The 24,260-nt window shown below is 37.0% G+C and overlaps 1 protein-coding gene across 5 annotated transcripts in view; it reads right to left on the reverse strand.

Annotated features, from left to right (window-relative positions):
- Window positions 1-1,233: 1,233 nt before the first annotated feature.
- Window positions 1,234-24,260, reverse strand: part of BDP1 (BDP1 general transcription factor IIIB subunit) — a 50,798-nt gene continuing 27,771 nt past the window's right edge. For 4 of the 5 annotated variants that reach the window (XM_085566977.1, XM_031507462.3, XM_085566978.1 and 1 more), the window contains 17 exons: window positions 21,103-21,292; window positions 19,914-20,131; window positions 18,606-18,996; window positions 16,431-16,544; window positions 16,131-16,167; window positions 15,628-15,711; window positions 14,777-15,008; window positions 13,653-13,807; window positions 12,936-13,077; window positions 12,166-12,352; window positions 10,807-10,867; window positions 9,083-9,272; window positions 7,406-7,619; window positions 6,474-6,516; window positions 5,314-5,608; window positions 3,801-4,035; window positions 1,234-3,453 (listed from right to left, as the gene is read on the reverse strand). In XM_085566977.1, the coding sequence (XP_085423103.1) occupies window positions 3,325-3,453; window positions 3,801-4,035; window positions 5,314-5,608; window positions 6,474-6,516; window positions 7,406-7,619; window positions 9,083-9,272; window positions 10,807-10,867; window positions 12,166-12,352; window positions 12,936-13,077; window positions 13,653-13,807; window positions 14,777-15,008; window positions 15,628-15,711; window positions 16,131-16,167; window positions 16,431-16,544; window positions 18,606-18,996; window positions 19,914-20,131; window positions 21,103-21,292 (2,917 nt within the window). In that variant the 3' untranslated portion in view covers window positions 1,234-3,324. The remainder of the gene's footprint in view (window positions 3,454-3,800; window positions 4,036-5,313; window positions 5,609-6,473; window positions 6,517-7,405; window positions 7,620-9,082; window positions 9,273-10,806; window positions 10,868-12,165; window positions 12,353-12,935; window positions 13,078-13,652; window positions 13,808-14,776; window positions 15,009-15,627; window positions 15,712-16,130; window positions 16,168-16,430; window positions 16,545-18,605; window positions 18,997-19,913; window positions 20,132-21,102; window positions 21,293-24,260) is intronic. The other variant, XM_077789999.2, reaches the window with a different exon arrangement.

Genomic DNA, 24,260 nt, shown 5'->3' on the forward strand with positions numbered 1-24,260 from the left:
CAACTAAGCAAAGCAGTTTTATGCCACATCTTTATAAAAATGCTACTCATACGTATTGAGATTTCAACTATATTTTCTTACATCCTTCATCATTATAAAACTTCTGTACATAAAACAGAACACAAAATTCTCTTATTTCTATTAAAATTAAATTTGTTCTTAAAAAAAAATTCCTCTAACAAAGTGCATGTAATTTGCTGCAAGGAAAAAGAAAGCATAGCCCCAGTTAACAATGCAGATAAGGCACCATAAATCTTAGTAATGAAGTAGTTGATTTTTTCCCCCTTGTAACATGAATGCAAGCTAAAATGTATGCAACTAAATGTAGAATGATTATCCTCTCAGAAGGTACTCACAGCATTTATTTCATAGCCACCCCCGCAAGAATCTATTTTTAGGCTCTATGAGTGCAATTGATATAAAACATGCCAGACATATCAGGAAGTAAACATGTGCATACTTATTATCTACAAGATATACAATACATAGAATTACATGTATACATTAATCTCTTTCATAATGTTTACAGTAAAACAATATTCCAGATAATCATTTCAAGTTAAACGGATTAGGCAAAGCACAAGATATCATCTGAACAGAAAATGTTGTTGGTATTTTTGAGGGGATATTGGGGGAAGAGGTGGGTTGCTCAGATGCTTTCAAGTTACTTACACTGGGACCACTAGTCCCTTTTCCATCACCTCAAGGAATACTATTGCTAGTGACACTTCACTGGCAGAGCTAATATACCAGTTTGCACTAACATGAGCTTTTTGCTATATTTCTCCTATCTGACAAAAGTTTAAAGGTTCCTTCAGAAGCCTTGCCAATAACTTCTGAAAAGAATAACGAACTTCATGAACTATTTCAAAATTAACTACATATATATATTATTTACCTGCCAAAAAAGGATTACGCGGTCCAAACCTGATGACAGGTTTCTTGAGAACATTAACAATACCATTTAAACATCAGTTTCACCTTTATAGTAAATTGCTTTGCAAAAGTACCTGCAAAATATCAAGTAATGGGAAAAATTTTAAGACTACTCAAGCTCATGCAAGCAGGAGTTTCAGACTAAATATTGGATCTTTTAGCGACCACCTGACTTTAAGAGTGCATAAATGTAATTACCTCACCCAGACAACTTTCTTGAGGAAGCACATAAAAATTTAAACTAAAATCTAAAGCTAAACCAGAATTTCATGGCAAGTTACAGTACAAGCAGACATGCACAAAAGAAGACCCTTTTAATTCAAGAGCTTCAAAGCAGCAAATCCTCAAAAGTGACATTGTATAATGGTTTAAATCCAATCTCTTTGTGCTACTTTGCACAAGGGAAACGAAGAAAGTCAGTAAATATACAAAAAACTACACATAAGGAAAAGAAATTGTACCTATAGCTGTGTTTTCCTATTTAGAAGAAAATTAGCATTTATACTAGGAAACATCAATCTGTTCCTCCAAGTGATAAAAAAGGTTGCAAACCTTTTTTTAGTACATTGTGTTTTTAAGTTTTCAACAAATTCTTAAGGAACCAATCCTATTAGGCTTTTCAGGTTATGATATTTTAAATTACATAGTTAAAAAACTCTTACAAAAATATGTAATTTGGAGATTCAAATAAAAACACCTGCAGTGCTTGACATATATAAGTATGTATTCACTACACCACTTCCAGTATTTGTGTTCTGATCTTCAGATATTACATTATACCCAAAAGGTTCGTTCCTTCTTCTAAAGTAACATACTTCACAAAAAGAAGCAAAGAACTTGAATAGTCAGTACCAAGAAGCATTAAAATGGAGAAGAATATTTGTTGCAAGATTAAACATTATTTCATTGCACTTTTCTGCAGGATAGTCACGCACTCACTATCAGTGTCTAAACAAGTGAAACCATAAGCTGGCAGTCGATAGTCTGGTCCTATGACATCATTGTAGTGGTTTAGACTATGTCAGCATTTTGAAAGTGCCTAGGTTGCTTCAGAAAGAATCCATTTCATTTATAGCATTAATTAACAACATGTGCTAGGGTGAATTTATGATGCAACATATGTTCTGTTGATGCTGGATGTTAAGTGCACCTTTAAGACTGGTTCCAAGAGTGAAGGGGAAGAAAAGTGCAGTTTGTTATCAGAAGCTGCACTTGCTCCTCTGCATTCTCTCTCACAGACTCTGCTGTTTGCAGAACAGACAAGATGGCAGGAGAGAGTTTTCCTTTGCTTTTAGCTAGTTTTTAGCTACCTCAGGCAGAGAAGTTCCCTGTACTGTGGCTTTTCTTTTTTTTGGGAACTGATCACCCTTGCTCTGGACTGAAAACCCTGAAAAACACTGGGAGCTCATGACTGTGGCCCACTGGAGCCCAAGACATGGCATTTTCCAGTGCAGGAAAAACAGAACCGGCTGAGTGAGCTGAGCTACACTCCATGAAAAGGACTCTCTGAATTTGGCATCTCTTCAGAACAGCAAGAGGTTTTATTGTTTAATAATATTCATTTTTTATGCTTGTGAATACTTTGCTTGTTAAATAAACAGGTTCTTTCCACTTTCCTCCAGGGAAATCTTTCCAAACCAGCTGGGAGAGGGGTTGCTTGAATCTGCTATCTAGAGGAACCCCTTTGAAAGTTTCCTCCCAAATTTGCCCTAAACCAAGACAAATACATTGCTTTGGTGCCCAACATGTGGCTCAAGAAAGTGAAAAAAACCTGTACTGATTGCATTTTGGTTGTACTTACTCTGTGTTGAGATAAAGCAATCAGTAGCCATGTTGCTTGAATTCATGTCTCTCTGGGTGGCAGCCTTCACCTGTCTGACCCCTAGGCTGTTTGGAGGTTTTAATACCTTTCTGGTCCCTAGGCTTATTTTCTTATCTGGAGATAGCTCCAGTATTATCCTTAACAGGTAGCTTTTACAGTAGAGGAGCACAGATTTGGGTTGCTATTGTGCTGGACTCGGTGATAATGGTTTATATAGGTACTGGAGCTTGTTCAAGATACGTTTGGTTTATGGTTTCTTTGTCGAACCCTGCATCCCAGTTGCAGCAGCATGTTTTGAGTTTGTTAGAGGAGGAGCAGGAGATGAGGCTTTTTCAGCCCTCACTTTCCATCTTCTCCTTTGAATTTGTTATGTCACTTTTGAAGAATGTTCAGTTTCCCCTGAATGTTAAAGAGATCACTTTCCTGGTACTGGTATATCTGGTACTGTTATTACTGGCTGACATTAAGTGTGGCATAATGAGTATCAGAACAAATTGTAACTTTTAAAATACTCTTTTCTTGTTGCAGTATATTCTGTGATCCTAGGTTTTTATAAAATCCATTTCCTATTCTGAATCATCCACTTCCATAAAGATGTCACTGAAAAAGTATTCTGAGATTTTGGTTGGTTCTCCTTCCTTCTCTTGATCTTTAGCACAGAGAGGTTGCTTCTCAGATGAGCTGTTACTTGGAACCTGATAAAACAAGAAAAGGCTGCTCTTAACAGTCTTCATCAGTATATATATTTAATATATATGCATATGAGCTATTTGTAAGGGTATTTTATTTATGAAGGAAGTTTTGACCAAAGGGGAAAAAAATCAGTTTACTGAAAATGATAAATAAATAGATATCCACGATACAAAAATCAACTTAGTTCCCTTACAAGTTTCCTAAACATGCACAAGTCAGAATTTGTCAACTGGAGCAGATATTGGACACTAAACATGAATGCTACACACCCATCTATTCACTCCTGAAACAACTAATGCTCTGTTCTTCACACCTCAGAAATGCACGGTTGTTCAAAGTAAACTCATACCGTAACTGCAGCATCAGTAGCTACATGCTCATGTTCCACAGATGATGAAGTAGAGGGAAATGAACAAGAGTCCCTCTCATCCTTAGTGGGTGGAGTGGGTTTCTTTAGACTTGGTTTTGGTGTTACAATTCGAGGCTTTTGGATCTTCCCTCTATTGCCTTTGCTGTCTTCTGCAGATTCAGAATTACTTTTTTTGCAAATTAAAGATAAAAATCCCAGTGGTTTTCGTCCACCCCTGTTCAAAGCAAATATAGTCAGGATGGCATAGGATTGCTCCATAAAAGGAAGATGTAAAATAGCATAGCAGGAATACAGTTCATTACACAGGAAACAAACACACACCTACAGGCAACATGAAAATTCTAACCAAAAAAACCCAAAAATTCATTCTAAGAAAGGCCTTGGTATTACTGAATATTCTAGTACAAGAGTTTTTTTAAAAGTCACAGAGATTCTTGACAATTTTTAAGCCTAACAACAGGAATCTATTATTTGCTGCTAATCCACAGCCAGTAACAAGCTACCAAACTTTCAGAGAGTGGTTCCAAGAAGGATGGAGGCACACTTCTGAAGAACAAACTGAAAATTCTGAGCATCCTTCATGTAATCAATGGAAAACCCAATTCCCATGGATGGGGTTACAGCAGGCTACCTGCTGCAGGGGTTTAGCCTATTTACAGCAGCAAAGCCAGACCAATGAGCTTATGGAAGTCACAGCACTGAGGGAGGTACACAAAGCTTTAACTTTTCATGCTGTTAAGAGTTTACAAATCAGAAAGTAAGCTTTAAGGCAAGGATTCTGGTGTTAATGCATCACTATCAAATTACTGTGGATGTCCCAAATATAAATAGACAATATCGGTACTCACAAACGCATAAGGAAATGAAAAAGTAAATGACAGATTAGTAGAGGCCAGTGGAGCATTACAATCAAAACACTTAAACAGAGGAGCAACAGATGATATGAACTAAAAACATTTAAACAAACAGTACAGAAAGGTATATTTAAAAAATCAAATCAACATATAGATAAGAGGAATATCCTCTGAGCTGCCAAGATTGAAACTCCTTGGGGGAAATTACTTGTGTCAGTCCTAAAAATTCAGTGTGCTCAGTACCGTACCAGTAACAAATCTTACTGGCAGGACAAACACCAAAACAAGTGCATGGGTATATATATTTCACAACATGAGACTTACCTATGGAAAACAACAAATTATCCTAAGTTCCTATCACAGCCAATGGATGCTGGCCTGACAAAAGGCATCTATCATGTCTAAATACACACACAATATGTCAGTAGTGCCCTTCAGTTGATCTACTCATTTAATGAGCAAAATAATGCAAATTTCAAAGCAGAGAGTTTGATGCTTGCTGATTTGCAGTAGAGTATAGATACTATAACTCTTAGCCATGCAGGTCACAAACAATGGTACCGAAAAGATGTCAATATAGAAACATGATCTTTTTTTACAGAACAAGCTGACAAAACACTATTGCAATTACTGCATACCTGAGTAATGGAGTTTTTGAAAATGATGCTAGGCTTCTAGTATGTTCCAACTGTGCAGATTCACGCACATTCTCCTGCTTTCCTTGTCCACTTATTTCTGCTCTTCTGTTAGAGGTTAATCTAGACATAGCCTCTTCTTCCTTTTCGGATGCTGCATTCTCAAGTGGTGCTTTCCGTAAGCTCTCCAAAATCTCAAGCTGGTTTGTCTCAGCCAGTTGTGAAATAGACTCAGACACCAATACAGAAGTAAGTACTTTTTCCTTTGCTGAAGACTCTGTTTTTTGAAAAAGATTCCCTGTAAAAGGAGTTAAGAGTCAAAGACTTCAGTGATAACACAAAAGCCCAGAAAAATGCATTATATAAAAATGGCTTGAACCACTACAACAGAAGGGCTGAATTTTTGTTTAGTTTTACTTGTCTATTTATTTTTATAAATCACCAATACAAATTAAAAGTTCGTGGTCTACTTTTAAAGCCTGAAAGATGATACAGATTTTATGGGAAAATGTAGAAGTGTGGTTTTAAATTTTACAGATCATTGTTCCCCGCCTCATCCTTTATAGCACACCACAGAATTTAGTCTAGTCACCTAGCTGTTTAACCTTCTACAACTTCCCTTAGAACTCTTTTTCAGAGCCAAAATTACAGTTCGCCAAAATTACAGCTCACCAGCTCAGATCAATGAAGACTGCATTGTCAGCAGTTCTGCTTTTTCTCTGTTTCTCTAGAGGCAGATTAAGCTCCTAAACAATTCCGTATTTTTTTCAGTAGAAATGCAAAACAAAATAAATATAAACTATTTTGGCATTGTGTGGGTAAAATGCCAGTTAATACTTTTGATTATTAGTGCACTTTAACAGGTGGAAATATTTGCTTAAGAGAAGATTACATGTTTAGTCAAAAAACCTCTCAAATTTCACCAATAAACTAGTTACAGCAATGCTTTTTAAATCATTATTAATAACCAACATTTATATAATTTGGCACAACTAGTTTATAGCAGAAAGCATGGAATGGTGGTATTAGTGTAGTACCAGGAAAACTTGTTTCTGCTTTTGTATCAGATGGCCTCAGACAGAACTATTTAGCATGACAACCAGTATGAAGTTGTGATGTGTTCACATTCATTATACTTTGGTTTAAAGTTTAAATGTACATACCAGAAGTTACCACTGGCACATCTGTGGATTTAATTGAATAACCCTGTATTTAGAAAAGAAAAAAAAGGGTTTTTTATTGCTTTCAATACAGAAGAGACAATGAAGTTGATAAACTCATATCACACATGCATAGTTCTAAGAGCAGGACTAATACAGAAGACAGTGCAGCATCATTCATCACTTAAGTAATTTCCAAAGCACGCTTTTCAAGGTGTTCTTATGACAAATTACTCAAAACAAGGCTATTGAGATAGGAGATCAAAGAAGGAAGAAGATCCATCCCTTCCTCTGAAAGCTGTCTGAATCATCTGGGGAATTACCACCCATTCATACACCAAGGTACACTATACAGTCCTAGTCCACTTACAAAGATCAATGGCAGCTGCTGCCATAAGCTTGGTCATATTGTAAAAAGACGCAGAAGGATGCTGGAAAGATGGTGGCTTGCTTTCATTAGCAGCTTGCTCTTTTAAACTCGTACCTGTTTTGTTAAGAATCAAACATCTATCTAACAGCTTCTTCATGTACCAGACACAGTACAGATTCAAACTATCACTCAGTGAACCTAGACATCCTGCCAGTCACCCAATATACCTCCGGAGTTGCCTATCCTGCAATGCCATTGTCATAAGGGTGATGCAGAATGAACCAAGTAAGACATATTACCAATCTACTACGAAGTCTAATTAAAAAAATACCCGAGAGCCTACAGATTCTCAAAAAACCCTAATAATAAATAAGCACCCAAAACCTGTTGTAGATTTAAAAACTGAAAACAATCTACAGGTGTTGATTTTCCTTTTAAGTTGTATGGGCATATATAGTACATATTTAAACAACTCACACCATTAAAAAAGAAACATAATTAAAATGCTCTATTATGCGTTATGCATCTACCCCGTGGATGAAAACTCACCAAATTAGGATCTCACCTTATAAGTGGTTTCCAAGCTATTTTCCACTGCAACAGTAGATAGAGTTTTCTTGGAAGGAGGAAAATAATTTTCTTCAAGCTCAGCAGCCAACCGTTTTTGAGCTGTCTGCAACTTTGGAACAGGGTCTACTGCACTCTCTAGTTGTTTGGCTTCCATAGTGTTGTTTAAAGGTCTAGGAACCTTATTAGCTGCAGTTGTCAAGGATCCCACACTGTTTATATATATATGAAATCATTATTGTGACAGTAAAAGAAGCCAAAATTTACTTTGTATAAAGTTTCTGGATGGAAATTACACATGAATCTCTGGTGATACTCTCTCTTGCTTAATGTCAATATTAACTTGTATGTCAATATTAACTTTACTACCAAGAAACAATTTGTTGTGCTATCTGAAGTTAGTTTTTCTAGTAATATTTAATTTAGTTTAGCTGTTCTATTTGAACTCCACTTGGTCTTTCCATATGATGCAAAAATATGAAAACTTATTAACTGCCCTAGAAAAATGCTAAAATACAGTATTATCTATCTGCACAGTTGAGCCCCCATATACTCTATTAATCTCAAAAGACACACACACACACACACACACATATATATATATATATATATATATATATATGTATATATGAGATATACAGAGAAGTAGCAGAGATGAGGAAAATATGGTAAAGCAGTATAGGAACAGCAAAACAAAGCATGCACCGTAACTTAGCCTGTCAGCAATTTTGTTTATCCTAAGTACTTTCACAGAAGTTAGAATTATTACACTGTGTAGCCAGCCTTCACTCAAAGACATATCCTTTCAATAAAGGAATGACATTAGCATCTGATATCACAGGGCAAGATTCTTCATAATTATGTGGAATTGCATCACACTCTAGTTTTGATCTGAGGACTTTCATTAATATAGTATTAGAGTTTGTGGGTTTTTTACTACTTTGCAACAATTCCATTTTTCAGAATGTCTTTTTCCTTTGGTTTTTTTTTTCTCCCAAATGGACTAAGATATTTAGTTCAACTGTAATGTTGACATAAAAATTTTGTTACACTGCATTCAGAGGTACTCTTTGTAAAAGAAATTCAAACCCTTTTGGATTGCAGTAAACAAACCAGCTATTATTCTTTGGAGTAATTAACTAGTTTGTGTTTTCATCTTGTCTGTCTTTTGAACAGAAAATTCAAGACAGTAAGAATTTACATGTTTATCATGTAAACTGTTTATCATGTTTTCCAGAAAACTACCTACATGAAAAATCTGGATGAGCAATTAATAAACAGCTACTCTACAAAACTGTTAAAGTATTGTAAAATACAAACATGCTTAGATTTTTTAATTTCAATTGCTTTGCACTGTAAGTATCTATAAGGCAAAGTAAAGCTCAAGCTGGACAACTGACTTCTACTAAAAAGGAAGACCTACTCTAAAGGGTAAATCAGAATTTCGATGACACCAAAATCCCAGCTAACTAAAACATTAAATTTAAAACATCTACAGAATCTTCCTCAAATCTAATTAGAGCCCTTTTTACTTTCTTAATTCTCTAGCCATCTGTCAAAATTACTTCCTCTTGCATTTCTTCTTCTGAGAAGTTCTAATCTGTACTACACAGTCAGAGAACAATCAAGGTATATACAAAAACTGTTTCACTTTGATAAAAAATAAAGCATTTACCTCTCCACTTCAGTCACAGTTATTTCACTTGCATTTATTGGGCTGATAAGTATTGGGGCTGGTAGTACTGGTTCTGAAGTTTGTTCTACCATAGCAGATGCATCCAACTCTTTTGAGCCAGCTGGGATTTCCACCAATGTTAAAATGAATGTCTGTTCTTCCTCTGGACGTCCATTATCATCATTCACTACTATCGTTTTTTCAGGGAAATAAATAACAACAACAACAAAAAAACACCTATTAATCAAATATAACATAATGCTGTTCTCTTCATGTCCTTCCTACACAGAATACTTTAGAAATTTTAGGCATTCATTTCTCCATTGAAAAATGCACTGAGCATTTTCTTGAGACAATAAGCTTCCTGACTTCCAAGATGAAATACACATCATCATCTCCTGGTGCTTATTCACTGCAGAAGAATCCTGATTACCATTTAGAATGAGGAATATTAAAAATACCTAGTAATGATGAAGATTTTAAAAGGGTGTTCTAGCATTAAAGAGCAATTTGCAGTTTAAAAAACTTATGTCATGGTGGTCAAGTGGCCCTCTGTCTTTAATTGCAACTGTCAGGTATTAAAAATTACTTCCTTAAATGGCAGATGTCTGCTAGTTTGAAGGTAAGCACAGAATTTTTCCTCTCACTACAGATTGGCAGAACAGGACATGAGAAGCATAGTCTTGAATTTAATAGATGAAAAATATAGACAATTTAATCAACAAACAGACATTAACAGGTAACTGCCAGCTGCCATCTGTTAGAATTTAAGGAATAAACATTTGTAAAATTTTCAAAATATGGAAAACAACAACGGTATTCCATTATTTAAGACAGCTCTCAATGAGGTAAAGCTGTTATTCCAACCTCAGCTTCCTTGGATTATTCATCTAATTAAATGGTTTAAGATGCTTCACCCCAAGATTCTTGCAATAATAGAGCATAGACTTCTAAGAATAAGTATTAGCTTGATCTTTTGCAGAAGTTCATGAGTTACAGCTTTGGACTGCAGTTTCCATGTAAAGTAAGTATTCTGGGCTTGTGTCACTGTGACTATCCCGTATGTTAGACAAGTAGTGGTTCCAAACCAACCATTTCAATTTGTTCTAGGGAACAGCAGACATCACCTTCATAACTTTCATCATACTTGATCAGTTAGGCATTAATCTGTTGACTCAGTACAGCCAAAGAAGGAAGTTTGTATTACACTTGTCCACTTCTTTCCCTCTGCTCCACATTTGCACAGTATAGATCTTACACTCACAGAACTCTGACAACGGAATTCACTTGATAAGTTCATGAGCAATTACAGCTCACTAAGCCAATGGAAAACTACACAGTTTCTCACCCTCTGTCATGTTCAGTTTTTGTTGGGTGAGTCAGAGGTACATAAAGGCTAAAAACCATATACTGTACCTACCGCAGGGTAAGCAGCAGGGCAAAGAGAGCAAGTTTCTCTTCCACAGATATTTAAACTTAATGAAAGGCTATTCAAATAGTTCCCAAGTCCAGTTTCTATTAACAAAATGTAAAGACAATAGGCTAGGAAGGGGAATGTCATTATGCTGTGGATCATTATTTGTGTTAATGGAATAGATTAATCATGTCAATGAGAATTTTGATTTTTCTAAAATGAAAATTTTAGGGTTTTAAGTAATCTTTTAGTAAGTACAAGATAAAGAAAATGTGGGCTTTTGCTAACTTTGAATATTATCACATTATACCTGAAGATTCTTCTGTGCTGCTTATGCAACGTTGTTGAGCATCCTGAGTATAAGCTTCATTCTAGAAACAACACAGTTGAAATAAAACAACTTAATAAATCTGGGAAATTACTCTAGGAAACAGGAAGAAACAAAGCACATCAATTACCGAAGATCCAAAAAATCCAATCACATCATCATTATTTCATTTGTCAGTTTTCACTTCTAGCTGTTCTAGGCTGAAGAGTATTAGCCTAACAAGGACAAGAAACACTGGGGAAATATAAAATTTATATGCAGTTTGTTGTGTGTATTGATAGTTTTGTCAAAATAAATTCATACTTCCTACAGCACAATTCTGTCAGAGATGACTCACACAATAAATTGTTCAGTGGTACTAAGAAAGCAGATTCCTTCAACCTTTAACAAACCACTGAGTGCCAAAGAAAAACACAAATCTCTACAGCTCATCTATCTCTTCCCTTCTACAGCTTGTCCCTTTGCTAAAACCAGGAATTAACTGAACCAGCTGACTGAACCAGATGTACTGCAAGCTGCCTCTTCTCATACTCCCTGCACCACGTAAGAGCAACATTATTCTTGCACGTTGTCCTAATATGAAAGCAGCCTTGACACAGTAACCTGCTGCACTCAGGAAACAAGCTCCTATGCATCAACTGTTCCAATGTAATTATGTGCTCATGATCTCAGCCAACACTAAAAACCATGAGGAACTGTGACCAAACCTTTCTCTCAGGACAAAAATAAGGTAACTCTCATTTATACTAGAACACAGACACACAACCCACTGCAAAGAAATGGATGAAAGACATATTGTTTACCCGTGACAACATACATGATGATGATCTAAATTATATAAATATATATATATAATATGCAAAATTTGTGTATGTCATATAATAACATGCATGTAAAGCTCCTAATGGTTTTTTAAATAAATAAGAAAGAGCAATACAAAGGATGCAATTTGTTTTAAACAAAGCAAATTGAAGTGACAATGAATATGCTCCATCCAAGCAGTAACATTTTAACTTTTTAATGTAAGTAAACATAACAGAGGTCACACTGAATGGATACAAAAATCCTAGGTAACTTCTTTCATCAAAACTTCTTAAAATTTCCTCAAAATTTGGATAAAACGTATCACTTATTACTGAAACGTTCTAAACAGAGTTTGCAAAGATTAAATTTGTCTGAAAGATTATTTGGATATGACTCTGGCAAAAAAGCAAGTTTCATTTACCAGCTGAAGTACCAAGTGTTTAGAACTGGTGAGTATATTTGCACTGAAAATCTCTTTATTTACAGAATTTCAAAATCTGGGCACTTCTGGATTGTAATTAAGTTCTTGTTCTTTACCTGAGTAAAGTTGGCTGTACATATATGGTGCTCAAGAGGATAAGGACTCTGCTCAGACAGTTCTTCCCCAGAACTTGGATTTGGACAATCTTCTAGTCCAAGGTGTGATTTTTCAGGTTTTGGTGATGCAGTCAGATGTCTTAAATCTCCTGAATTTCCACAAGCATCTCTTACCTGCTTTTCTGTTCTGCAAAGCACATATGTGGCTAATTTGAACCAATGAAGATACCCTGTGCAAATGCTATTCTGTGTTACAATGTATTTAATATTAGTCACATGTAATTACATAGAAACAAAGCTACATTGTTTTTTACATTATTTTTACAATGTTAGTACATTGTTGTACTAACCAGAATGCATAATCTTTGAACAAATCTACATCAACAATTTCAGGGAAAGGTCTCTGTAATTCCAATAAGGGAGACATTTTTACTGAAAGTACAACCAAGCAGGAAGCTTTATAATCTCATTAACATTTCTAAATGAATCAACTCTTCTTTAACATTTCCTTGCAGTTTCATGAAAAACAGTTAAGCAGAAAGGTAATTCTAAGTTCTGAAATAGCAAACAAAAATTAATATTCTAAAAGCTGTTGCACAACATGCAAGGGAGAAAAGCTTGAAGTCTCAACTGTACACTATCTGTATAAACATACACAGTGTCTGTGAGCATACTTTTCCCATTACAGTCACATACTACACCTGAACTTCAGCTGTGTATTTTAAGAGACGGTAGGAATAAAGCCAGTATTAAATGATGAGTCTTCCTACCTCTCAGATTTGTCTGCTTGCTTGGTAGGTTCCATACTTCTAGATGCAAAGTCATGAATAACTGAAGAATCACTTGCAGCTGGTCTGGTATGTTCTGGTTTTACCTTCTGCATTTCTGCATTATCCCTCAGCGTTACAGGATCTATGTTTTATAAGAATAAAAATTAAAACAATGTCTTTTCAGTCTGTGGGTGTATTACTTTTTACATATAATCTTGTATAAATTAAAGTTTTGTAGTATGTTTATATAGACACATATACATGAATGTGCACATGTATCCTTGTGTCTTATATGTAAGGCAAATACACATATCTCATCTTGCCTTTTCAATTTTGCCAGTGGTATGAATACAAGAGTTTGAAGACTACCTTTTTTGCAACTGCTTTAAGAATACAAAGCCAGCTCTTTCTACCTCCTCTTCTACTTTTAATGGAAGGAAAAGACAGTAATAATAGAAAAAGTACACTGTATTTGACTGTATTTTTGTAATTGGCAGTCATTAATTTAAGTGCCTTACAGGTATTTTAATACCTGCAGGAAAAGCCTGCTATTCAAATTACATTTAATTTCATACTGAAGGGTGTTCTTATGTACATTACATATCATCTGTGAACATAAATGGAAAGTGAAGACTTTCAGCTTTGTTTCATTTCATGAACAGATGTGAAGCTACCAAATAACCATATTCAGAGCCCTAGGGCAAGAAACAGGCTTACCAGTTTGAATTTGCTCTAGTTGTTCCACAAGTACATTTGCATTAAGTATCTCCAGCATTATGTTCTCACTGGACCTCAGTATTGCAGAGGTTGGCTCAGACTCCAGGCATCCACCTCCTGTCAGTCTCATATTCACCACAGGCAAAGAGCTACCACTACAAGTAAAAAGAAAAATGTCATCAACATAGTCCCTGATTTTTAACAGTTAATGAATATATAAGAGATATGGGGTAGATCAGACAATGAAGACTTGAAATGCAGGCTGCAACTGGCAGAGAAAACAAAAGACTACCCGGCAGGATAAAAAAATAAAAATCATCTGCAAATTGAAACATACAAGGTATGCTGCAAACTAGGTGTGTTTCTAATGTAAAGGAATTTTTAAAAAAAGAAAAATTGAAATGTTTAAATAACAGGAGAAGATCAGAAATCTAATATATATTACATGGTAGTAAATTCTGGTTTAATAATATAATTAAGCTGGATGAAAAATAAATTATTTTGGAGAAATATTTTTCAAAGAGCATAATCTCATACTTTATTCAAGCAGTCAATAAGTTAAACAGTCTTTCAAATAATATATGATCACCAGCAGATGTTTCTCTGGGAGAGTGTCCCACTAAGCTGTCTCGTAATTCACAAATGCAGAAATTTTTAAATAAAGTCAATCACTAAAACCATAATGATGGAAGATCAACTGGTTTCCTGCCATCCCTTTCCTCTAAATCTTTATCTGTATCCCACAGCAGCAGTGACACTTAACTGATTTGCCTTGGTCTGATTAGCTGTAGAGAACTCTGCAAGAAAGAGCTTAATCATTAAGAGTGATCCAGTACATAATTAGTCTGCATATTTTTTTTTCTCCCCCTCTTCCCTGGGTAAACGTAATTTCATGACAGAAAACCCAGTTGTAGATACCCAAAATTACATACAAACACTTCACGAAAGTAGTAAGAAAGAGATGAGAGGAGTTTTTGCAGATTACATAGTAAATTACATAACCTGAGAAACTTTTATTTGAGCAAGACTGCTTGCAAAACAATAAAAATACCAGAAAGTACCCAGGAGAAGTAAGCAGTGCCAGAGGATCTCACTCACTAAAGAAAATGAAGTAGTAATTTAACCTGGTATCAGTAGCATCCATCTCTGAATATTCTTCTACACCTATTTTTGTGCCAGTGATTTGATGATCTACATTGATGTTGCTTCCATCCTCAGAAGGCAGAAGTTCCTTGATAGAAGTATCTGAAGCAAGCAAATACTGACAAGAAGTTCTATTTTCTTTGGAGTAGGTGTGAATTACAAGGCTATGAGCTGTGTCCAGGTAATTTTGAGCAGGTAACATGTGTGTCTGTTCTGGTTATAACAATAAACAGAATGGGAAAACTTAATTTAAAACTCAAGTTTGGCATGTATATAAAGCTATATAACTTCAAGCCTCATTTAACTAAGTTTGTATTGTCCAAAGACACACATTCAAATCCCAGATAAACGCAGTCGTAAGAGTACACTTTTTGTAAGTGTAAGAACACAAAAACTAACATTCAGCTAATGAAAGCAGATCATAAATGCTACAACAAACCTGATAATTTCAGGTTGTAGTTAGTTGGGATGAAAAGGCAGTGCTTCACATCAAAGGTCTGAAAAGATCACTAAAAGTTACAGGTATTTAAGCTTGATCCCTTTCTTTTGTCCAGTTTATGTGCCCAGATCAATTTAAACATGTGCCTCCTAAAACAGGTCACAGAAACAACTTTCTAGCAGTGATAGAGTTGGCAGTATTCAGTAGGGTGCCTGCCCCTTTCCAGCATTGGCTGGACTCACTATATGTTACAATGCAACAGGACTGAAAGCATAGAAGACTCTTGTCCTCCTGCTATGCAGCAGCATGTGGAAGAGCTTTGCAGCTCCATTCTTCCTTAGGTGGACCCAGAAAGCATGAGAGCAAGGCTTTGTCCCATAAATCAGATCATACCTTCAGTGCTTGTTTTTAACTGGAAATTTGGATCACCCATTGCAAGTAAAGTCATAGCAGCTTCAGTGCTTCCATCGTTAATTCCTGTGAAGTAGTTCATACACGTTAGAAGACACAAGCACATTAACCGGAAATTCACGTACCCATATTAAAAAAGTATTTGACACTACCACCAATACAGTGAAGTACGTAATTTTTAAATTGACCTTATTTATAAATCAAAATGCTTGTAGACAAGGAGCCATTCTCATCCAGTTAATTCAAAAAAACACTGAGCAGCAACATGACTGCCTTTAAGGGTGTACTGGATACAGGTGGCAAGGTGTTAACAGCAGGGGCCTGCCCTGGATACAGCCAGTTCCAGCTAACCCACTGCAGGACAAAGTTGAGCCTGTCAGCCAAGATGGTGGCACCTTTGGAAACGTATTTTAAGAAAGGGGGAAATGTGTACATAGGTAGCAAGTCAACAAGGAAATACATGAGCAAGATTGTTTCATATCTACCTTTGTCCACATCTGGATTTTCATGTATGATTGTTTCCTTAAACACAAAGAAAAACAATATCAAAGTTCTATATAAAATGACCCCATAATTTTTATTTAATGCTTATATGTAAATTATGTGCCCACAAGTTACCCTGGTTTTAAGGCTAACAATATTTACTAAGTTTTCCCACAGGTGTACCTCACATCTGTGTGGGACAGGTACCAGTCTAATAACCTACACAGTTACATTCAGATATGGCAACAAGACTGCTGAAATAGCTTTGTATGATCAATGAAACAAACAAAAGACATTCTTACACATGTTGAGGTGCTTTCTTCTTCCCTCTGTACTACTGGTTGGATAGAAGCACAAGAAAGACTTTCAGCATAAGCAGCAACCTCCACATCAGGGATATTCACAGGTATTTCCAACTAAAAAAGTAATTTTACAAGTATTTCAGTTCATCAGATGCAAAAGAAAATCTGTCAAATGCTAATTTTTATAAACGTCACATATTTAACAAATGATCAACATCTAGAGAGGAATCCTTTGCAAAAATCATACCTTCTGATTTGGGAAGGAAACAGTGGTATGAACAGAAGGCAGAACAGGTACTGCTACCTGCAGCTAAGTGGAAGTATCAGACACCCTAAGGCCTTGTTTCTAGTCACTCACTTCTCCACTGAACTAAGTTATGCAGGTGAGATCTTTTATAGTGACTGTTTACCTCAAATGGGTTTTCTTAGTTTTTACTATTTTTCTGCTTTTTAAGTCTTCAGGACAGAAAAACAATACAGACTTATTTCCAAAGCAAGATATGGACACAAAGAATATGCAGAATATTTCTATATGCAGACACATAGAACCACACCCACTCACCATTTCACCTATTTTTTTTTTCCTTTTTCAGCATTGTATTTTCACTGAAAACTTTAGATATTTGACATTTTCAGAAACGAGGGCTTGAAATTTGATGGAAAGTTCATGGTATTTCCAGGGAAGTTCTCACAGAAAACACTGTTCAATCTGGGTTGCTCTTAAAGGCTTGCACTTTACAGACTTTTGACTGACCAATTTAATTTTAAAACAGCTAGGTCCTTGGGTATTTAAACACATTCCTCACTAGTACTCACATCTCCTCAGTGTTAAAACTAGGCAATTTGATTGTAATCCCCATACATTAGATATATTCCAGATCTCTGAAATAAAAGGATTCAGCAAAAGTTTCCATACAGCAACATTGCTGCTTATTATTGTTCTAGAAATCCCTTTATGTTTTGAATGAGTTCTAAATTATTCTGCTGTTTCGCCTGGAGAAAGAAACAATATGATTCATTCAGGAGACAATAAAGAGGATTTCAATGGGCAAAGAGAGGAAGAGGACTAGCAGTAGTAGTATGCAAAAAAGCACTAGAAAGCAAAAAGCACTGAAGTGAATGGAAAGTAGTGAAGACAGAAATAATAGAAACATGTCTTCTACTGGACAGTGTAAGACCTAGGCATTATACAAATGGTATGAAATAAAGGATGAAGCTTGTACTGGCCATGCCTAGGATGAAGTTAATTTTCTTCATACCAGCCCACATAATCCCAGTCTTTACAACAGGGTTAGTAACACACCAGTGTTTTTACTATTCCTGCACAATGTCAAAGCTTTTTTCCTATTCTCTTACCCAGCAAGGAGGCCAGGGGTAAGCAAGGGGTCAGGAGAGCACTCAGCTAGCACAGCTGACCCAAGCTGATCAAAAGCAAATGCTGTATCATTTCATGACATGCTCAGGAATAAAAGCCCAGGGAAAGGAAGGAGAAGAGGAGGCCATTTGTGGTTACAGCATTTGTCTTCCAAAGTTACTCTTACACAGACTGAGGCCCTGATTTCCAGGAAGTAACCTAACAATGGAAAGCAGCACACAAACTCCTTATTTTGTTTTTTATTTATATGCAGCTTTTCCTTCATGTATGTGACTGCCTTTATATCAATAGAGAAATCTTCTTGCCCTCCTAATTTCTCCTTGTCCCACAGGAAAAGGGACTAAGTAACCAGCTGTGTGTGTCTGGCTGCTGGTCAGGTCAGCCTACCTGACAGTTAAGTTTCTTGGCAAGGGAGACATGACATACAGAAACATTTTCCTCATACCCTCATTTCCTAACATTCAAACATGGAATTGAAGTACTCCATTTGATCCATCTTGGGCCTCAAAACACATGGACAAGCATCGAGTCTGGGCCTATATTCAATCCCAATAAACAAACAGGTGAGTTCCCTGCCAACCTATATACAGTTTGTAAACATTATTACACAACCAGATTTTAGGCTGATGCAGTATTAAGCTCAGAACCAAATGTATGTGCCAAGTAAGATCCCTACTACTCTCAACACCATTCTTAAACTGAAGTCTTATAAAATCCAAATACCCAGATATACAGTTAGAATAAAATATTTTTAAACAATCAGAACAAAATTACATATGCAGAACCCAGCTACACAATACCTCCTCCACAGTTTCCTGTATCTGCACAGGAACTGGTTTTGGAGATCGAAGACCTATAGGAACAAATGCTGGAGCCTTGTTTACTTCCTCTGATGCAAAGCATTCATCTTCATCATCAAGCTCAAAGTCATCTGCTTCGTCATCCTCCTCCTCTTGAGAAGCCCGGAGGGTAACAAAGGTTATCTTTGAACTTCTAGGTTCCTTCCCAGATTTTCTTCCCTGTGTTGTTTTCAAACTTTTGTCTCTGGTAACACTCAGTTTAGCTTCTTGCCTTTGACGCCCCTTCTCACTGCAATCAGCCTCACATTCAGAGGCAGAAGAAGTAGCAGGTTTTGGCTCCAACACATGTTCTGGCAGTGCTGTCTGTTTTGATGATCTCCTGAACTGCCTTCTAGAGTACAAAACAAAAACAATGAAATCCAAAAGATTCCAAAGAGAGGGATACTACAAATCAAAAACTCAATTAAAAAAAAAGTTATCATTGTGACCAACAAAGCAAACTGCTTACTTCTTAACTTAACAGTGCCAAATAAGCATTTAATCAGAAATTTAATTTCTTCCGTGTGTATAAGGTACTTACTGCAAATATGAATTAAGCAGCTTCAAAAGGCTAGAAATGTTCACAATTAAACTTGCAAGATACACAATTCTTTGATTAGGAAAGTGAGATGAAATAATGAAAATGAAATAATTTTAATTTTGAGAGATGTGGAAGTCACATACTTTTTAAGTCATAGGAACACTTCCAGTTGTCTTTTGCTAAAGCTAGACTAGAAGCCTTAAATTATGATACTTTAATTGAACAGACTATTGTTTACAAACTGAAACTGTCAGGTGATAACTACTTATCTGCTTTGATTTCTCGGACAGCATTCTCTTCAATGATAGTTACCTACAGTTTCCTTCTTCAAAATCCTGGGCACAGCCACTCTGAGTACCAAAATCAATGACCAACTTCCCCCCCAAAGTATCCTCCTTGGTAAACTGGTGGAGAGCGGAAGCAAATGGCAGCGGAGGACACAACTAGCACAAAGTTTCTCCTTAGGTTAATCCCACAATCCCTGTGCCCCCAAATATGAGTACTCTCATGTCAGGAATTTCTGTTGAAACCATGGGATGGACTGGTGGGAGTGCTGGCTGTGTTCATTTCATGAGAATACAGGCAGAGTAAGAGACAAAGGAGTATCTGCCAAATTCAGATGGAAGACATAAAAACTGACATGCTGCATGCACTCACACATGGCAGAACTACGGCCAATGGTTATCAATCAACTGAGTTTGGTTTATAAAGCAAAACAGTTGTTTTACCTTGTGAGACTGTCTGAACGCTTCTCCTGTAAGTTAGAAAGCTGAGAATCATTATCTTGTTCTACGTGTCTCTCACTCTCTGACGATATCCCAGGAGACTGGAGTGTAATGTCCTCCCTGATTCTCTTATGAGACTTTTCTTCAACATTCTCTGCAAAATTGTGTTTCCTTGTAGCTTCTACGAAGGATCTAGCTTCCACTGTATTACTGGAGTTTTCCTGAACAGAGGAGATAATTACTACAGTATGAAGTGTCAAACATTTGTAACTGGTTTTGGTGACTTAAAGAACTTAGTTTGAAGATCTTGAGAACATGCCCAGCTGTCATCTCTTCCTCATTGTCTTTAATGTTGGGCTCTATAGCAGAAGTGTCATTAATTGGTATTATCTACGACACCTGAATTCCCAGTGCTGCTGGTAATAAATAGACTAACACCATGTTCAATTTATCAAGAACAACAACTCTTTAGCAGCTGGAAAGATTACTAATTTTCTAAAATTGCCTATTAATTTAAAGAACAATTTGCAGGAGCAAAAGTTTTTTTTCCTGACTTAGAAACAAGGTAGGAAGAAAAAACAATCACACTTTATATAAAAGCATTTAAAAATGGAGACAAACATCAGCAACCATAGTTCTGTCAACTATGGATACTTGGCTAAAAGAATATGTTAACTAGAAGTTTTAGTCGTCCATATAACAAATAGGGAACATTAGATAAACTTGACTCAGTTATCACAGCATTAGGAAGAGACAGAACTAGTCTGGGCTAATGTAAGCCTGCTGAGCAAATTTAAGGTCTGAACTTTGTTGATGCTCATTTTAATTTCTAAGTATACTAATACAGATTTTAGATAGTATCTGAAATTACGTAACTGCCTTATTTTCCATTATTCAATGAATAACAAACAGTAAATTATTTTTTAACAGCATCAGCATATATTTAATGTAAATTTCTGATCATATAAACCATCAAACTTAAGACAACACTGTATAATAGGTATTTCCACAGGTTTTACATTCTAATTCCATTTATTCAGCATAGTTTTCAATAGTGAATTAAAAAAAAAAATTAAATAAGTACATTAACCTTTTCCAGCCACATACTGGATTTCTGTGCCACCTATCTTTTGAAGAATTTGGGCCAAATGACTGAGGTATAACTGGCTCAAAATACACAATCAGCACTTACCCCTGACGCACATGTTTTTAATAACAACAAAAACTCTTCATTTCTCTCAGGATTGTCCTCTTCTCTGTTTTCACACTCTTCAGTATAATCTCTTTTCCTAGTAAGTCTCAGTAGATCTGGCCTTGGGTTCCAGGGGGATTCCCTTGCTGTCTGTTCACTTTCTTCTCCAGAACTTAATTTATCACTGGACCTACAAAAATATGTTTAAACTTTTACTTCTGAAGAACTACAAAGTACACTCTACAATCTTGGCTTACTATCAGATATTTAGTACTTCTAGCTAGAAATGAACTTGTGTTTTGAATTTTTATTTGCTTAGTTGGCTGCATGTAAAAAAAACCACAAAGGAAGAAAAAAACCCACTGTATAAGGGAGATAAATTGTCTGCAGCAGTAGACCTTCCTGATTCGTCTTGGGAAAGGTTTTAGGAAAAAAAAGAACAGTAGGTCAGATGGATTGGAAAGTGTCAGCTTTACCAACATAGATCTCCAAAATTAAGCAGCCATAGGAACATTATATTCACTAATTCCAGTGCTCAAGGTTCTACTGCTTTTAAAAAGGGTACAATTCTTACATCTGTTCAGATCAGTAAGACAGAAATCTTGGCCTTTCTAAACTCATGGCTTGAGAAAAAGGGACTAAGAATAATCCAGAAGAATACAATTTAGTCAGCCTCATCTCAGTCCCTAGGAAAGTGATGGAATAGCTAAATCTGGAAACTACTTCCAACCTCACTTGAAGAAGACAGCACAGATTTGTAACTGGAAAGTTATGCATAATCAGCTTGGTAACATCTTTCAATAAAATGACTGGCTTGATAAATGAAGGAAGAGCAGTATATAGTGTCTGCCTGGACTCCAGTAAGGCTTGTAGCACCATTGAACCCTGTCTCTTCTAACATGCCGATAAGTGAGCTGATGAAGTATAGACTGAAAGTACACTAAAAACTGAGAGAGTTGTCAGGTTCTGAGATTTGTGATCAGTGACAAAAAGTCCAGCTGGAAATCAACAACCAACACTGCCCCATGGATTAATACTGTATCAACTACTGTCCGGTACCTCCACAAATGATCTGGATGATGGAGCAGAGTGTAACCTTGCCAAGATTACAGATTAGGCAGATCTAGAAGGAATTGCTTCCTAAGGACAGAGACACCCAAAGGTTATACTGGCCTCCAGAGGGACCTGGAGAGGCTGGAGAAGTGGGCTGACGGGAACCTCAGGAAGTTCAGCATAGGGAGATGCAAAGTCCTGCACCAAGGGAGGAACAACCCCAGGCAACAGTGCATCCTGCAAGCCACCCAGCTGGAAAGCAGCTTTGCAGAAAAAAACCCAGCTGTCCTGGTGGTCTCTGAGTTGAACATGAACCAGGAAAGTGATGTGGCTGCACAAACAGCTAATGATGACCTGGGCTGCAGCAGGAGAAGTGTTGCCAGCAGGAAGTGTTGCCAGCAGGCCAAGGGAGGTGAACCTAGCCCCTTGTTCAGCACTGGTGAAGCCACACCTGAAGACTGACCAGTTCTGGGCTCCCTGGTTGGAGAGACCTGGACACACTGGAGACAGCCCCCGAAAGGGTCACACAGATGGTAAAGGGCAGGAAGCATCTCTTCTAAGACAAAAAGCTGAAGGAGCAGGAACTGTTCAACCTGGAGAGAAAGCTCAGGGGAAACCTTCTCTGAAGGATCTGAAGAGATCCCTTTTCAACAGTTCCACAAAAACCCAAGGGGAGGGTGCAAACAGGACAGAGCCAGGCTCTTTCCAGGGGAGCCCAGTGACAGGACAAGAGACAACGGGCAAACAGTGCAAGAAAGGAGATTCCTTCTGAACCTCCTGAACCTTCTGAACAATTAAAGCAGGAAATACTTTTTCACTCTGTGAGTTACCAAGCACTGGCACAGGCTGCCCAGAGAGACTGTTGAGCTGTGGAGTCTCTGTCCTTGGCAAGATTGAGAAGCCGTCTGGACACAGTATTGGGCAACCAGCTCCGGGCACCTTGACTGGGGGCCTGGACCAGAAGACTTCTAAGAGATCCTTCCACCCTCAACCATTCTGTGAGTTTGTGAAAGTCCACTGTCATAGAGAACAAGAAGATTGTCAAGTAAGACCCTCGTCTTTTTAGCACAGAGACTCTGGGACATGATTTTAACAAAACTTATGGAAGTCATTTTAGAGCCTTTTAGGGACAGATACAAACTACAAGTTCATTCCAGAAAACAGCAAATTGTAAAATAAATTGATTTGGGGCTGCTCTGTGTAAGTTAAGACTGAGCAAAACATAGCTTATAGCGTAACCCACTCATGCTGCATACATTACAAGCATCATCATAGGAAGTTCATCTACTGGAAAGATAAAATGAAGAGACTCAGGATATATCTTACAGAAACATAAAATGAGCTTGCTGTCTTCTTGCCAGCTCTCAATTGTAAGGAATGCAGATGGCACTCGCTCAGTCTTTGGTCTACATTCACGGTTCACTGGACCTCAAGAATTTATTAGTGAGAAATTCAGACAGCAAAGCCTGATTACTTGCTTCTGCTCTCACCCATTAAATGCCTTCTAAAAAGGAAAACAACCTTGGGAAAAAAACCCTAATCCTGTTAATAACTGTTCTATTAATTAAGAACGCCACCTAGTGACTTTCACAGCATATAGTAGGTAACAACTAGTACAGATCAAAGCCTGTGCTTCCAAAAGCAAGTGCTGTATCTGGACAAATTTTTTAAAGTGCTGTCATGGCTTAACAACAGTTGACAAGTAAGTGCCATGCAGTCCGTCTCCAAACCCCAGGAAGGAGGAGAATTGGAAAGACAACCTTGTGGGTTTAGATATGAACAGTTTAATAATCATAACAAATCAAAATATAAAATAACAAAAAGGAGAGGCAGACACACAGACAGAGGGGAATAAAATGCAAGGTAACAAGTGATGCCCAACTGCTCACTGCTTGCTGACTGACACCCAGCCCATCCCCAAGTAGTGTTCAGCCCCTGGCCAGGTCCCTCCAATTTATGGAGTGTGCATGATGTTCCACAGTACAGAATATCCTTTTGGACAGTTCACATCAGCTGTTCTGGCTGTGCTCCCTCTAAGCTGCTTATGCAACTCCTCACTGGCAGACCATGAGACACTGAGAAGTCCTCAACTCAGGGTAAGCACT

Source organism: Lonchura striata, chromosome Z, assembly GCF_050655825.1.
Source record: "Lonchura striata isolate lonStrDom1 chromosome Z, ASM5065582v1, whole genome shotgun sequence".
In the NCBI taxonomy this organism is placed as follows: domain Eukaryota; kingdom Metazoa; phylum Chordata; class Aves; order Passeriformes; family Estrildidae; genus Lonchura; species Lonchura striata.